General features: G+C 46.5%; 1 protein-coding gene across 1 annotated transcript in view; it reads right to left on the reverse strand.

Annotated features, from left to right (window-relative positions):
• The window catches only part of AGA (aspartylglucosaminidase), a 182,938-nt gene extending 178,716 nt beyond the window's left edge, over positions 1-4,222 (reverse strand). Inside the window, exon 1 of the mRNA XM_085641874.1 lies at positions 4,004-4,222. Within this exon, the coding sequence (XP_085498000.1) occupies positions 4,004-4,124 (121 nt within the window). The 5' untranslated portion in view covers positions 4,125-4,222. The remainder of the gene's footprint in view (positions 1-4,003) is intronic.
• Between the last annotated feature and the right edge of the window lie 8,601 nt (positions 4,223-12,823).

Consider the following 12,823-nt stretch of genomic DNA (forward strand, 5'->3'; position numbering starts at 1 on the left):
GTCTTAGTTGACGTTATGTGAATCTGAACATACGATGATGGTGTGATGCTACATCACCGTGACCTTTTAGAGACTTTATAAAAGACAAAACCCCAAAGAAGGGGCAACACCATATTTTTCTTTTCTCCATGCGAGAGGATGCTATGTTGATCGAGTTTTGAGAACTCGATCTTACTTTTGGGACTGCCTAGCTGATGCTACAGTCAGTAGCTGATGGACTCAAACCTTCTTTGTCAAACCATTTTCATTTTTCCATTATCTTTATTTCCTTGTTCTATGCTAGTGGACTCGCCCTTAATGAACTTTGAAATGTAACCCTTTACCTTTCTTCCAGGGGTCTGAGCTTTTAAAAAACAAACTATCCCTTCTGCCTTAATGGTGGTGGGACTCTAACTCTGTAATACGGATTCTAATAATTACCTTCCAATAAAGCCTGCCTAGATATTTAGAGCTGGAGTAGCAACGTTTTCTCTATTCTTATCTTGATAAGGCCACATATGTGTGTGTACATTTGTCCTCAAGTATCCACATAATACAATTATAATCAATATACGTACTGCACTAGTATAGTAAGTGCAGTATTTTAAATGAGTATGTGCATGAACTATTTTTCAATTAGGAACAGCTGAATCATCGCCAAAATTCACCTATAAGCTAAGATTGTATTGGGGTCGAGGTAAAATGAATTTGAGGCAGTGCATTCTCCATACGTTAAGAATTAATTATTCATGAGAGCGTTGGTGTTGTGCCTATAACATGGTCAGTTGCTGCTCTAATAAATAAAAGTGTAATCGTGTGCAAGTGCGATATAGATGAATAACCTTATTTGCATTAGTGTATTTTACAGGATTGTATGTGCGTTGCACAATGATATGCTTTTGAAAGTAACTTGCTGAGTTGGCGTGACTGTGGTTCTTAAGCTTACAGTTAGGACATTTAACATTGACCGTTAAAATGTTGTTTGCAATGTACTTTTCCATTGCGCAGGTGCAGACCGAAGCATTCTTAGTGAAAAAAATGTGTATTTTAAGATAGTGAGGCGAGGAAGAATTGGCAAGGCCTATTACATTTAATGAGAAGAACAAAGGAGTGCTACCAGTTGGTGATATCTGTTGAAGGTAGGAATTCAAGGACGTCTCAGTAGCGAAGATTGGAAAATGAGCGTAATATACCAGGCGCTAGAACTCTTCATGAGAAATGGAAATATTGAGGTTGAATAAAGTGAGGTCATGTGTCTTGAACTTTCTGTGCATTTCTTATTAGTGAACTTACCTTGTACTCAGAGAGATGTCTTTTAGACTTCGAGAGGTACAGTGTCTCCTGACTTCTGATTGTGTGGCTTTATTCTATACATGAGCTTTAGCTTACAGAAATTCTTCAGAAGTTCTGATGCTGACACCAATTCTTCCTTCTAGATTAATAGGGTTTCCTTAACTCTTAGTTTAGTGTAGAGATAGTTAGATACTGCAATTCTTTCCCATGTATGGGGAGAAGGATCAAAACCATTCGTCCACTCATCAGACTTTGTTCTTAATCTTTTGCATTGCAATCACAGAAATCTTGGATTTGTTCTTTGCTGTTGAGGACCAATGTTGTATGTCGGTTTGATCCTCCTTTAATAATTCTCTGTATTTACAGTATGCTTTTGCATCTGATTTATATTACCTTAGCTTTGAGTATATAATAAATCCTTTTTCAAGGACCGCCACCACACCGTCAAACCCGCATGAGAACCACCCGCCGTACTATGACTTTCTTAGTCAGCGGGCGGTTTCTTTGGTGTTCCCACTGCGGTGCCTATAAAATAGGCACCGCAATATGATCATCAAAGGAGTTTCCAGCATGGCATGGACTGTAAAGTCCATGCCGTGCTGGAACAGGGTGTGCATGCACACAGGGGGGCACATGTGGTGCCCTCCTGTGTGCATCAACAAGACTGAGGCACACCTGTAGGGCCCCCTTTCTTTCCTCACCGCCACTGTTTTAATGGAGGAAAGACGTCCCTGAAATAAGTGGCGGTGAGGAAAGTTGCAATATGCTTGGCAGGAGTGGGGTGGTCCTGCCAAGGATATTACCGGCTCAAGACTGCCACGCCACCCCCAGGGAACAGCAGTTCCCTGGCAGGGTCTGTGATCACAGGGCGGCACGACCGCCAAGATCAGAATGCAGCGGCCGGAAGACTGCCACTGCCACCCCACCACGAGTCTGGCGGTCCGAGGAACACCAGACTCATAATTAGGCCCTTAATGTGCTGTCAAACAGTTTATGGATCTAAACTTGCCTGTTACCCCTTCTCTTCTCAGGCTACAAAAAAGGACCATTTACTTAAAGAAAATTGAAAGGTTGGCCCAGAGCTTTAAAGCCGCTTTTATACAAGCTGTTGTATTCTTAACAGAGATGTTTAAAAGAGTACTTATTGCCATGAATTTTTAATACAATAACCAAATTAATAGAATACCTGTCTGAGTCTGAGTCTATTATTGAATCCTGTTGGTTCTTCCATTTGAAATTTAAAGGTTGGCCCAGAGCGTTACCGCCGCTTTTATACAGGCTGTGGTATTCTTAACTGAAATGTTTAAAAGAGTACTTATTGCCATGAATTTTGAATCTTTATTACAATAACCAAATTAATCAAATACCTTTCTGAGCCTATTATTGAATCCTGTTGGTTCTTCCATTTGAACCGTGCTGTTTACTGAAGGTTGAATGTGTTGTAGACAGAAACAGTGAGCTCTGTCAGAACACCAGGTATTACTTCTTCTGTTTTGCATTGCAGTTCTTTTGGTCTGTGTAATTCTAACTCGAGTTAACTTCTTCAGGCGGTTGGGTCTTTCTGTTGCCCTTCTCTATTTTTGACAGTATGGTTTTAAGAGTGATCTATCTAAATCTGGTCTCAAATTTGTGAGTTGGCTGCCTAGTAATGCTCCTCAGTGTACAGCTAATGAGGTGTTTGGCCACCCTAACTTCCACCCCTCCTATCGGCGGAGAAAGATTCATCAGAGGGTCATTGTCTCTGTGGTATATGGAAATGCTGCAGTTTCTCTGATCGTAAAAGGCCCAGTATGGTTGAAGTAATAAGGACAGTAAGTGCATGATAATAAAATGTTACTGCGCTTCCGCTGCAACACTTCCAGCCCCCCCAACTTCCTTCCATCCATCTCTCCGCCCTTCGTGTTGCTTCCCATCACCTGCTCCCTCCGCAATGTTTCCTCCACCTAAGCCCTATGTTGCTTCCCCCGCCCACGTCATTTGTGATGCTTCCCCCACACTTTACAAAAACAAGTAGATTATTTTTAATTACCAATACAACTTAGAGAATAAAAAGGCGCTTGTAGCTGGATGGTGCTGCGTCTACACAATGACATGGCCACTAAATCATAGCACCATTTTTTATTTGTTTCTTTAGCCATGCTGTCGGCTTAGCCAATGCTTGTTTAGTTAACGAATGAAGACTCCACTGCACAGCCATATTAGTTTACAGAAGAACAGTTAAGCAATTTACAATAATACGCATCTACCAGTAGACCACGATATGTACACAATAACATTGAAAGCAAACTTCCACTGCCTGTCAATCTGAGTCCCAGTCTCATGCAGGGCGCACTTTCCTATAAAAGCTAGAAAGTAGCAAGAGAGCGTCTGCGGTACTAAGGAACGTATGTAATATGCACATTAAGATTCTTGGGTTGTCTGTTCCAGCATTAGTTTTAAAAACTGGATTTGCACTCAATGGTTTATTTCGCTGGTCTCGGACTTACAAGTTATTGTACCAACGCCAGCAGTCTGCTGGAACGGAGTAAGGCACTAAGGAACAGCTCATCGGAAGATCGCAAGGAGTACACGGGCAGATGAAGGGATGCCTTCTAGCGTAGGGCGTCAGTTAGTAAGGGGAGATCAATGTGTAGGAGGTGTAAGTAAATTGGGCGTTGTGAGAGCTAAAGCTTGTATCGAGTGCGCTGTTAGGCAGCGCTCGCCTAGATATGCAGCAGAGTGCCGGTGTTACCTTTCTCCGTGGCTGAACTGAAGGCTCCGGCTCCCCATGTGTTAATAACCAGAGGCAAAGTTGCTGAAGCTGTGCTGCAGGCGGCAGTGAAAATGCAGACGAGAACGTGAAACAAAAGCATCCCAGAGACTTCTGTGCGCGCAGCTTACAGATGCAGCAGCCGTGAGCATTAGGCTTCACGTGACACTTCAGCCCGGAAGACAGGCGCGAGCGAGTCATAGACACAAAAGAAGGTCCAGTTCAACAGCCACAAGGACTGAAAGAAGAAAGCGCCACCACCAGTGCTCTAATTGGCTCAAAATGATTGCGGAACCACCAAGCATTTGCAATGCAATCAGTCTCGCCTTTGGGACTTTATAAGTTATAACGAAGCTGACATTTTTTGTGCAACGTGATACGCAGCTACCAGGGACAGACAGCGCGAGGAAAAGCTGTGTGCCCCTTTCCTTTCATAAATACATTCTTACGCTCCATAGAACGTTATCTAAATGTGACAGCCCTTGGAAAAAAAAGGCATGCAGTCTAATGTCGAGGTGTTTGGAAAACAGCCTTGCCTGGAGACTACATGACATTGTCTGAGAGCGGTGAAGGGTAATTGGGGGCACTTTGAGTGGCCTGGGTCTACTTCACTTCTTAAAATTGGCATCCATCCTCGAGTGGGCCGCATGTTCGCATTTGGCGATGCAGCGCGCGCAACGACATTCGTTTTATTTATTTATATGTTTACTTACCTCTAATCAGCCATAATCCGTAGTTTATTACCCCCCACCCTGCCCCTCAGGCACGTCAGCGCCCAGCAGCACTCCCACCACGGGCCGCTACTGTGGACTACACCTGCACTGAGTTCACCAGATGACATCTAACAGTAGTCATTGTGGCTCCTGTGTCTCTCTGAGCCTCCACCTTCTTCAAATTGATGGTGACCTGCTGCCTATACTTCTTGATATTGTCAGAAATGTGAGCCTTTGGCACAATCTCAACCCTCACCTAGGGATTCTAGGGCCACCTCTGTAATCCTCCAGAGTTAACTGGAGCAACCTCCTTCCCCAACACTACATTGGCCATTCCCTGGGCAGTTCCACCAGTAGGGTGCTTCTTCCTGCAGTGGCACATGGGATTCCCCTTTAAAGTTCCCATGTTGGTAACACTCAGGAGTATTATCCTGGCTGTTCCCAAATGGAATTTATCACTTATTAATTAATAAGGTAAACCATTGTTAGTCTATGGGAGGCCAGCCTTGCCACAGTGACAAATAACTTTAGGGGGTTTTCACTGCCAGGAAATGTAGAATGTGGAATATACACACCCTACTTTTTAAAACCATGCACCCTGCCCTATGAGCATTAAGGGCCTACTTTAGGGATGACTTATGAATATTAAAAACAAAGGTTTAGGTCTGGCAAAGAGCTTATTTTGCAAAGTCAAACTGGCAGTTTTAAAATCACAGACATGCTGCATTGACAAGCCTGGGACATGTTTTACACTGCTACTTTAGTGGGTGCCATAATGAGTCCTGCAGCCCACTAGTAACATTCAATTTGCAGGCACTGGGTACATTTAGTGCCATATACAAGGGGCTTATAAGTACATTAAAATGTGCCACATAGGTGAATGTCAATTTTACCATGTTTGCAAGGGAGAGCACAAGCACTTCCCACTGGTTAGCAGGAGTAAAGTGTGCAGAGCCCTGAAGCCAACAAAAACGGGGTCAGCAAAAATAGGTAAGTGACAGCAGAAATCTGGGGTAATACCACACACATGATTTCCATTCATTTTCAACATGCCATTATTGAGAGTTCAATTTTAGATTGATATTATGTTACGCTACAGAGCTTTTATATAGCACACCATTTTCAACGGCACTATGCCGCTGTTTGAGTTAGGGAGTGTGGGACTTGGCCCTTCCTGGCTAAAGTTCCCTAAACTTTTTGCTTTTCCCCTAGACCTTTTTTCTGACATGTGTTTCCAACTTAGATGCTTTGGACACTTTGCCACTGCTAAACAGTGTCAAAGTGCAAGTGCTCCCTGTGAAGAGTGTAATGGAGTTTGGCTGTCCATTATTGATATGTTTGCTTTACTAGCAAAGTCCCTAGTAAAATGCACTATGTGTGCTAGGGCTAGTAATGCAAATGCTACTGGTGGGCCTGCAGCCCTTATTGTGCCACCCACTCAAGTAGCCTTGAAAAGGGAACTGAGGCCTACCATTGCAGGGCCTGCGCGCAGTTTCCTAAACTGCCATATTGTTCTGGTAAGTGCACGCAATTACCAGATCCTGCCCTTCCCTTTCCATACACATCAGGCACCCCTATGGTAGGTCTAGGGTACCCCTGGAAAGGGTGCAGTGCATGTGAAAGGTGGGACATGTAACAAGGTGTGTACCATGTCCTGGCAGTGAAACAATCTCCATTTCGTTTTCACTGCTGAAAGGCCTTCCTGCCCATTAGAAAAGAATGGAAAGGCTGTGTAATATGTTTCGCAGCCTATCTTCCCAAAGGCTTAAGATGGAAAGGTGAAGTTTAGTATGCCTGAACTCACCCTGCAATAACACATCTTTTTCTAAAAATAGTTTTTGCATTATGTGTTTGTAAGCCGCTCTTTCAGAAGTGGCTGGGTTTTTGTGTTTAAACCATTTCTGTGTGTCTCTGCCTGGTTGTGGATTGACTGGCTGGATTTGAAAGCAATAGGATCTGGGGAATGTCTTGACCCAGGGGAGGAGGTCAGCCAGCACAGGCTGACCTGCATCTGGAGTGTGTAGGGGGAGGAGTAGGCCTAGAGGTGAAGAGGCCTGGGCGGGTGCTATAGAACAATTGTCCCATCTCCTGCTGAGTGATTGAGAATCCAGACCCCCAGTAATCAAAGGAAGAAGGTGTCACTGGTAGGGAGGCACCCAGAACTGGTTTGAGCAGGGGTCAGTGCCCCCTATAACACAAAGACTTTAAAGCCATTGAGGGGTATAACTATGCAAGCTGAAGCCCCTCAACTTTGGAGAATGGCTTGATCAAGTGTGAACAAGACTGGAGCTACTTCGTGGATCAAGAGGAACCTGTGCCAAGGAAGAAGCAACTGAAGACACTGATGGATAGGACTGCTCTTGTTATGTGATCTGGGGCTGGCCTGCAGTTTGCTGTTTCAACTAATGAAAGGCTGTAGGGACTTTGCTGTGTGCTGTGTCCTGAAGTAACTATCCCCAAGGGCCCGAGGTGAGCTGGCTCCCTGTTTGGAAACACAGGAACACAAAAGTTTCCAGAGAAGACTCTCAGATACCCTGTGGGTGCGTGTGCTCTGTCTAGCTTGAGACCTTTGCAAGTTGTGCCCTGTGATCTTGGGCACCAGGAGTTCCAAATGAGACTCAGAGATGCGGTGTGCGTGTGCTTTGTCTAGCCTGAGTCCTTCGAGAAGATCGTCCTGTGAACGTGTGTACCGGGGAGCCAAGTAAGTCTCAGCGACGCAGTGTGCATGTGCTTGGGGGCAGCCTGAGACTTTCGTGTGGATTGGCCTGTGATCATGTACACCAGAAGGTCAAGTGTGTCTCAGCAACGCTGTGTCCGTGTGCTGTTTGCAGCCTCAGACCCTCGCTGGAGGTGCTCTGTGATCGGGGGCAACGGAAGATAAAGTGTGTCTCAGCGACGCTATGTGCGTGTACTTTCCACTGCCTGAGACCTGCACAAGAGGTGCCCTGTGATCGGGGGCACCGAAAGATGAAGTGTGCCTCAGCGATGCTGTGTGCGTGTACTTTTTACCAGCTGAGACCTGCGACAATTGTGCCCTGTGATCGTGGGCACCTGAAGATCAAGTGTATCTCTGCGACGCTGCGTGCGTGTGTCTCTGTGACGCTGCGTGCGTGTGCCGTGCGCAGCCTGAGACCCTCGTGAGGAGTTGTCTGGTTATCATTCACCTGGAGTTCCCGTGAGTCTCATCGACTCTGAGTGCAGGTGTAGTGTGCAGATTGGGATCTTCCCATTGCCCGGAAATTCAGAGAAATTGCATCGGAGGCCCAAGTCGCTGGACAAGGAGAGGAGAGTGGGTTTGTGCCCCAGGTAACGTGTGTCGACTCCTGGGGCGGGGCGCGGGCTCGAAGGGAGACACTGTCAGCCACGCTCTCTGTCCTACAGCGCGAGCCTCTGCTTTGGCTCGGATTGAGGCCCGTGTGCCAAGGGAGTGGCAGCACCGGGGCCTGAGTGCGAAGCTGCATTTACTGTGTTCTATCTTACCCATGTGGGGGGGACAACTGTGACTGGAGACTAACTGCAAGCCAGCACGAGTGGCGGAGAGACTGCCGGAGGCACCGTGAACGGTGCCAGAGTAACTTACGTATTGCATTACTTCTGCATAAACGAAGTATGTGATGATTGTATAATGCATTGCTTTATTTCTGCACAACGGACTGCCTGTTTTTTTCGTCTTGCCCATTGCATTAGTTTGCCTAACGAACTGCCAGATAGGTGTGTTACGCATTGCACTAGGTTGTCATAACAAGCTGCCTGATAGATGTGTTACGCTCTTATTCCTGCATCACGATCTGCCGGATTGTCGTATTACACATTGCATTAGTGTTGCATACCCAACTGCCGGATATATGTGTTCCACATTGCATTAGTTTCACATAACGAACTGTCTGATAACTGTATTGCACATTGCATTGCTTTTTCCTAACAGAGTACCTGAAAAGGGACCGTACGCATTGCATTACGGGGGCATAGCAGTTTACCACGTTGTTGCTTTACGCATTGCATTACAGTGACAGTACAAATCGCCAGATAGCCGTATGACGATCTGCATTATTCTTATGTTGTGGGTCTTGCATAACGAACTGCATATTACGATATTAGGATTACGTTGGATTGTTTAGTTAATAATAATAGGCCGGGGGGGCATTACTAAGCCTAAGCTAAGATGGCCACAGGGACAGAGGTCTGAAGAAGAGCTCCAGGGGTACGGGATCACGAATTCGTGAAACTCCCTATGCCCCCCCCCCACCCGCAACCCCTATGACAACGGTGGCTCACCTCATCTCCGGGCTCACCAGATCTCAACCACCAAGAAGGTGACCGGAATTGTGCTGTTGACACTGCCGGGACTGTCATTTCTACGACTCGCTACCTCCAATGGCAAATCTGAAGCCTCGGAGGCGAGCGATCGGCCACGGGCTCAACAATGAACGAGCCGCGGTGACCAGCTCCATTCCAGAAGAGGACACCGAGCGCAGGCATCCAAGGGAGGGAGGAGCCCCCCCTCCCATCTAAGACGTCCACCAAACCACTCCTCCAGTGTCCCGCTGCAACGGGAGACGGGGGGGGGCAGTTTCAGGAACAGGAGACGTGGTCCACGAGGCCTGTCCCCTTGATGAAGACGCCATGCCTGACGCCATGCCTGGACCTAAGATGGCGGATCAGGAGATGATATCGAGCACATTCATCTGAGAGAGCGAGGAGCCCCCTCCCGACTAAGACGGCTGTCCAGCACACTTCTCCAGTCCTCCAGTCCGGATAACTACACCGGTTAGTACCCAAGAAACTAAATTAACCCTCACTGCAGCCGCCTTGCCTGTCCCTAAAATGGCAGAGCAAGTCCCGCTCTAATAGCCTGCACCAGAAAGCCCTCCAGAAGAGCCTCACCTCTCCCCGGGTCCCTGATTAATCACCACTGTCCCGCTGTAAAGGGAGACGGGGGCTGCCTCAGAAACAGGCGACGCGGTCCACAGACCATACGATGCCTGCCCCCTAGAGGAAGAAGCCATGCCTGTACCCAATATGGCGGCTCCAGGCCCGATCTAACAGTCACTCACCGGAATCCAGCAAAATCAATAAGGGGAATCTCCTGAGAGTTATTCCAGAAGGAGACTCCACCCTCAAAATACATCCCATCTGACCTGTGTTTTCAACCACCACTGAGGTTGTGGCTAAATTTGTTGTGATAAATTGTGCCCATAAGCTGTATTAAAGAAAAGAGTAAACGCCTTGCCCCAAGATGGCGGTACATCCCGTCAACACCTTGCCCAAATAAAACATCGCAAGGGTAGCAACTGAGAGAAAACTAATGAGAAACCCCACCCAGTATTTTGACAACTGAGCAGGTACTCTCAATGAGAAAATTATAGATAAAATTAGGGTAATCTCCAGATGCCACTAAGCCACTATGAGAAATACAAACATCGAACACCACCCATTCCCTACTCCTCTAGGATCATAAACTGAGTAGAGCTCGGGGTAACTATCCACCTATCCAACTGAGACAAAATGCCACCTGCCACCTCAACCTCCCTCTGTGACTCTCCACCTAATTGCATGAAACCTCATGGCCCTAACTCCTTCTCCATCATCTTCTCTCCCAACCCTACACTAAAGGCAAAAAGAAACTTCAAGCACAGAATAATCAGACAACACCCAGAAACACTTTTCGCTGACTTATACCACTGCTCCTTCAAAGGCCAGTTGAAAATGGATCTCATTTTCCATACTGAAAGCCCTGCGAAGTGGAACTCCATTTTTTAGATCGCACCTTCTCATATCCAAAACAACTAACACTCCCTTCAGCTGCAAACTGACGTTCTCAATCCCAAACCGCCCTACACTACTCTCACCCAAGCAACCCCCATCGCAAGACAGTCTGACCCCCACCGAGAACTCACATAATAATCTCACGACTTCCGCCAAAATCAACACCGTCTCCCCCTGATACACAAATCTCACCTCCCTCTACCACTTTAATGCGCACAATACTGACCCCCATCCCACAACTAATCGGAGTTATATCGCAGATAACACTCTCAAACCCCCTGCTGACCAACCACTCACCCCCCTCCACAATATGCTTCGCCCAACAAACAACTAGCGTAACTGACCCTCAGTCAAGGACTCTGAACCCCCTCCCTCTGCCAGCACGCAATAGGCGGCCTCCTGATTAATGTCATGCTCTTTCACACCTCTTTGCCTTGCCCACCCAAAGGGACAACATAGGTAACTCCTATGCCAATAGCCAATCTCCCAGCGACAAGCTCTCTCCCACCCTGATCAGGACAGCCAATCTCTGACTCCCCCTCTGCTATGGAGAGACTGGCCAAGTTGGAAAGCCAGATAGAAATGGTAATTATGGACCTCAAAAAACTCCTACTGATACTCAACGCTCCCTAGGCGTCTATCCATGCCCACACCCTACATCCACACTTACCAACACCAAAATCTCAACTCCTCCCAAAGCTCAATGGCACAACTGGAACACAACCCCTCTCTTGAACCAGCCACAGAGACCCAAAAGAACAAGAGCCGCAATGTCCATAAAAGAGGCGATTGATCTTGCCATCTCCTATGGTACTGACTCCACTGTCACCCCAAGCTCCAAGATCCAGGTCATCGCTGGACTTGGAAGAGACCGCCCCCCACTAGAACCTCAAGACCTCCAGCCTTCCTCACCAATATCCCCAGGGCCCTTCCTGAAAAGAAACTCAATAACAATGGGAAGACCAACTGCATGCTCAAAAATTGCAGATCGGCCACCAAGCATGCTTCAGAACTGGTTGAAACGACCCTTACCCATGACATTGACATCGCGTTCATCACTGAGACTTGGCTGAATGAGCTCTCTTCCCCAAACTTTGGCATGCTTGTGTCCCCAGGCTACTCAATTGTCAATAAAGACAGAAAAAAACAGCGGGGAGGGGGTATCACTATCATACACAAGAGCAACATCTGCGTAATGGAACCTGACTCCTTCAAATACAACACGTTTGAGTACTTAACAGCCACCTTTAAGACAGGGGACAACAAACCACTATATTGCCATCTCCTTTACCACCCACCAGGCAACACCACCTCATTCGGAGAACACCTGTCCGACTTGATAACATACTGCTCACTCCGGGATTCCAACAACATTATACTAGGTGACCTCAACCTGCACTGGGAGGATGAACACAACCCATTGATCCAATCCCTAAATGAACTGTTACTCAACAACAACCTTACCAAAATTGCACAGAACAAATGCAAGAAATAATTTTTAGAATAGATGTCAAACCAGTATATATATATATATATATATATATATATATATATATATATATATATATATATATATATATTACCTACTGGCGGTCGCCAGTAGGTAGTTATAGTTAGGACCCCTTTTCCATAGGAAATCCGCAACATTCTATTTTGAATAACTTTGGCGCCGGTCGACGAATCCTCGCGAATTTCTCAAAATAGGTGGGGCGCTACGCTCCGCTCCTACCCTGAAAGTCTCGGGGGGATCCGTCAAGCGGGGGCTGAGATAAAAGGGGGGTCCCAAAACGCGTTTTTCCCATGCATTTTTCCATAGGACCTTTAGAACGAGCTACAGCCCGAACGGCTGAACAGAATTACTCGAAATTTGGCAGAGAGGTAGTCCCTAGGTCAAGGAAGTGCCTTTTGTAGGTTTGGTGTAAATCTGTTCAGTAGATTCTGAGAAAATAGCCTTTAAATCAATATATATATCTGAGCCCGCTTACGGTACGCTTACCGTACGCTTACCGTACGCGTACGGTGGCGTGCGCGAGCGCGATTCTGATTGGCTCTTAGATCTTAGTAAACATTCGAATCGGCCGAAACCAGGAAGCGGCGGCCGCCATTTTGTGTATTTCACTCTGAAAAAAAGAGTGAAAACAAGAAAAGGGGGCAAAGAGGAGAGTTACAGACCCCCTTACATTTGTGAGGGGGTCAAAGAAGGACTGTAAAGTACAAAAAAAACATTTATTGTTTTTTTAAAAAATCACGGGGTACGCGTACGGTGAGCTTACGGTAAGCGTACGGAAGAAAAATGGCGTGCGCGAGCGAGATTCTGATTGGC

Source organism: Triturus cristatus, chromosome 2_2 (assembly GCF_964204655.1).
Source record: "Triturus cristatus chromosome 2_2, aTriCri1.1, whole genome shotgun sequence".
Lineage (NCBI taxonomy): Eukaryota > Metazoa > Chordata > Amphibia > Caudata > Salamandridae > Triturus > Triturus cristatus.